Source organism: Cyanistes caeruleus, chromosome 23 (genome assembly GCF_971803275.1).
Source record: "Cyanistes caeruleus chromosome 23, bCyaCae1.hap1.1, whole genome shotgun sequence".
NCBI lineage: Eukaryota > Metazoa > Chordata > Aves > Passeriformes > Paridae > Cyanistes > Cyanistes caeruleus.
The window spans coordinates 5,555,077-5,559,032 of record NC_141723.1 but is presented as its reverse complement, the minus strand read 5'-3'; the positions used below and the strand labels follow the sequence as shown (position 1 = coordinate 5,559,032).

The window sequence follows — 3,956 nt, the reverse complement described above, 5'->3', positions numbered from 1 at the left end:
TGGCTTTCCAGTTTGGATCAGAAGTGCTTTTTTTATTGTCCACTACACCAGTCCCACACCCAGAGAAACATCTGCTGGCCACAGGAAGAAATGTACCAGCAGCACAGGAAATAAACTGATAAGCAAAACAAGAGATAAAGTAGTTCCCACTCTCAAAAATGCTTCTCTGCTTGATCAAGAAGCAAAGCAACACCAAAGCTCACATTATTAAATATCATAAATCAATATTTAATTCGAGAGAAATCAAAGAATTTTGTGATTTTGCCAGGCCACCTTTTCTCTCCAAAGCTGCTTTATTTACCATGGCACAATTCTAAATTTCACATCAGCTGGGTGGCTCAGCTGGCCAAAACAGGAAGGTCTTGAGGAAAAGCAGAGAAACCAACCCATTCTGAGAAGCTAGAGGGGAAAACTGCTGCCCATGAGGGTCCTTGTGAAATATCTGCACTTGTCCTGATGTAAGAGAACCCAGGGCTGGCTGCAGGAAATGCTGAGCAGGGCTGGAGGAATCCATGGAGCTGATGATGGAGCATTTCTCCTGAGCAGCTGAGCTGAGGCTGATTTCACTTCACAATTGTTTCTTCTCCCTTGTAAACAACGACGTTCTGCTCTGTCTCCTGCACTTCCACCTTGTAAAGGATTCCCTGGGGCAGGAGCTTCTGGAGGTTGTCCCAGATGAACACTGCAACATTCTCTGTGGTGCTGAGGGGGAACAGCAGGGTCAGAACTGGCTGAAATGGCAGAAATGACACCAATATTTGGGGCAGCTGCAGCCAGGATGGGCTGGGGGGATGCTGAAGGGCAGCTGATGCCACCTGAATTGAGCAGGGCTGGTGGCACTGCCAGCGAATGGGGGTGGAATGGGCTGGAGGGGACAGGTCCCTCTGGCCAGGCTGATGTGAGAAGGGGCAGCAGGGCTGGCCATAGGTGAAGGCTGCTGGTTCCCAGGTGGGATCAGGCTCTGGAGACTGTTCCAACAGCCCAGGAGCCCCTGTCACCCACCTCACCACCTCAGAGAAGTAGGGCACATCCTTGTCCAGGTTTTTGTGGTCGAGCGGCTCCATGATCGCTTCCTGCAGAGAGAGGATGGTGACAACCCTGTCCCTGTCTGGCCTGGGATGGGGAGAAAGGGAAAGACCCCCAAATCCAGCTGTGAAATTCCCAGTTGGAGACACACAACAGAGCTAAGGCATTTAAGTCTTCAATTATTCCTTAATTTCTTTTTTATGTCCTGCCATCATCAGCTCACCACGTCCCCATACTGGTACCAGACAAATTGCTGAGCTCTAATCAGCTCTCCCAGGGGATTAGAAGGAAAACTGGGCTATTTTTACCTGCATGAATTCCTTCAGGTCTGTCAGGTTCATCACCATCCCCGAGACTGGGTCAATCTGCAGGGGAAGCACAAGGGAGATCGGTGGCCTGGCAACACAAATGAGACAGGAATATCTGTGCTCAGGTCATCTGAGCCACAAGGAAAATATCTTTCCACTGTCAGAGGGTTCCAGCTCCACTCCTGTGGTGTTCCCAAGGGCTTGATACAGCCTGGAAACAATTCCAAAGGTTCCACTCTTTTCTAAAAGCTGACACCAGGGAGTCACAACTCACTGGAAGTCTTCAAACGTGATGATAAAAGCATGAAAACAGCATTAAACTGCAAATCCTTGTTGTGAAAAGGACAATGACCACAGCAAACCTTCTTTTCTAGTGATGTGCACAGAGTTTCCAAAATACTCTGGGAAATCCAGGCATGGAGCCAGAACTGTGGGGATTCTGTCACACTGAGGAACAGGAAAAAGAAGCTGGCTGCACTCACCTCTCCTCGCACAGTGACTACAACTGGAACAAAAGAGAAAAGATCAGGTCACTGTGATGCCCATGAAGCCAAAACCAAACCTGCTGCTGCTGGGGACACACGGCCCATTCCCTGCTCACCCACACTGTGCACTCAGGAGTGGCACTGGTTTTATAAAATGAGGGGATGCTCCACAAAAATGACGACTCAGAGGCACAAAAATCCTTTCCCAAGGCCTGGTGCCCCAGGCAGGTGGAGATAAGGCTGTCTTCCCTGGAAAAGCATCTCCTCAGCAGAGCTTTCGGGGTGCCAACAACACAGGGAGCCACTCCAGGAACTGGAGAGATCTAATCCTGTGTGCTCGGGGTGTAGAAATGGGAAAACTTGTGGAAAAAACCCCATTCAAATAATGTTTACAGGCTGTTTAATTTGTGTGGCTTTTGCTTCGAAAAAAATCTCCATTCCAATCACAATGATTCTGCAGAGTGTAAACAAGATTTGATTCAAGAAGTGGCATTTGAAGATAAATATTTATTATCTATTCAGCTGAATAGATGGCAAACTCATGCTATGGTTCAACCCCCTGCTGCTGAAATTTCCTCCTAATTCTTAATAAAAACACGAACCCAGCCACTAAAATCATTCTCAGGCTGCTGAGAATGAGTGGCCCGACCCTCCTGGGGGTTATCCCACCCTGAGAGCAGCATCCCTCCATGAGCAAGGATGGAAATCAGCTTCCCACCTTTGTAGTTGTGCCCGTGGCCATTTGGATTGTTGCACTTCCCAAACAGCTTCAGGTTCTCCTCATCACTCAGGGATTTGCTGTGGGAGAGGCAGGCATGGCACGTCAGGATCTGCTCCAGATGTTCACACATTCACTCAGCTCTGCTCCCCAGCTCTCCATCTATTCCCTCTCCCACTTTAAGCCACCAGCTCAGGAGGCACAAACACGGAGGAGCGCTTGGTCCATGACAAGATGTTGTTGACAGTGGTGAATCTTCTCTTGCTGTGGTTTTGTGTCTGTTTCACAGCATCTGCCTGGCACCACAGCTGGATAAATGTTCAACATCTGGGCCCAAAATCGCTTAGGCCTGGAGCAAGCAGCACGTTTGGGTTTATTATTAATTAACAAAGCTTAGGGAGCCTCTCCAAGAAGAGGAATTCCCTCTGAATCTTCCCTTTGAAGCAATCCAGGGGCCTGCTCTGAGTGTTTCAGGTCAAGGCACATTTTGGATCACAGAATCCCAGGATCTCTGAGGCTGGAAAGGAGCTGTGAGATGATGGAGTCCAACCCGTGACCCAGAGCACTGAATGCCACATGCAGGGGTTCCTTGGGCACCTCCAGGGATGGGGACTCTGTGGAGAGCCCCTTGCAAGGCCTGACCACCCTTTCCACGGAGAAATCCCTCCTGATGTCCAGCCTGAACCTCCTCTGGCACAGCTCGGGGCTGTTTCCCCTTGTCCTATCGCTCCTAGCCCGAGGGAGGACACCGAGCCTAAACCCTCCTCGGAGGCAGTTTCAGATCACGGCACCCTTTAGGAATATATCAATTTTGGGAGAAAACCCGGCAGATCGAGAAGCACAGGGCGATGTTTCCAAACCGAAAGCGCCACCAGCTCAGTGAAAAGGCGGAACTGCAGCCGGGCACTGACGGATGGAGCTGCGGGAAGGGGCTGAGCCAGGGAGAGAACCGGGAAGCGGCTGCGGGCTCGGAGCCTCCTCCCGGCGGGGCTCACCCGTGCGGGGCCGCTCACCTGTGCGGGGCCGCTCACCTGTGCAGAGCCGCTCACCTGTGCGGGGCCGCTCACCTGTGCAGAGCCGCTCACCCGTGCGGGGCCGCTCACCTGTGCGGGGCCGCTCACCTGTGCAGAGCCGCTCACCCGTGCGGGGCCGCTCACCCGTGCGGGGCCGCTCACCCGTGCGGGGCCGCTCACCCGTGCGGGGCCGCTCACCTGTGCAGAGCCGCTCACCTGTGCGGGGCCGCTCACCTGTGCAGAGCCGCTCACCTGTGCAGGCGGTGGCAGGCGCTGAAGGTGACGGAGCGCGACAGCCGCGCCAGGCGGGCGGAGCGCGGCGACATCGCGGGGACACGGCGGGGACACGGCGGGGAGGCTCCAGCCCGGCCCCGGGGGCGGCTCCAGCCCGGCCTCATCCCGGCCC

At 53.3% G+C, this 3,956-nt stretch overlaps 1 protein-coding gene across 2 annotated transcripts; it reads right to left on the bottom strand.

The window, feature by feature from the left end:
* Nucleotides 1-207: 207 nt before the first annotated feature.
* Nucleotides 208-3,956, bottom strand: PTS (6-pyruvoyltetrahydropterin synthase). 2 transcript variants are annotated; one of them, XM_086861091.1, is made up of 6 exons: nucleotides 3,803-3,956; nucleotides 2,538-2,617; nucleotides 1,817-1,839; nucleotides 1,335-1,391; nucleotides 1,003-1,073; nucleotides 208-702 (listed from the first exon to the last, which is right to left on the bottom strand). In XM_086861091.1, the coding sequence occupies exons 1-6, from the start codon at nucleotides 3,946-3,948 to the stop codon at nucleotides 564-566; spliced, it is 516 nt and encodes a 171-aa protein (XP_086717217.1). In that variant the 5' UTR covers nucleotides 3,949-3,956; the 3' UTR covers nucleotides 208-563. The 2 variants fall into 2 exon arrangements, with proteins under 2 accessions (XP_086717217.1, XP_086717216.1); XM_086861090.1 differs by having other exon boundaries at nucleotides 1,697-1,839; nucleotides 3,803-3,934.

Excerpts from the sequence above, each read along its gene's own strand:
- PTS (XM_086861090.1), bottom strand. The coding sequence starts at position 3,876 with ATGTCGCCGCGCTCCGCCCGCCTGGCGCGGCTGTCGCGCTCCGTCACC. Across the intron at positions 2,618-3,802 it reads GCCTGCCACCGCCTGCACAG|CAAATCCCTGAGTGATGAGG; the intron begins GTGAGCGGCTCT and ends CCTCTCCCACAG. Across the intron at positions 703-1,002 it reads TACTTCTCTGAGGTGGTGAG|CACCACAGAGAATGTTGCAG; the intron begins GTGGGTGACAGG and ends GTTCCCCCTCAG.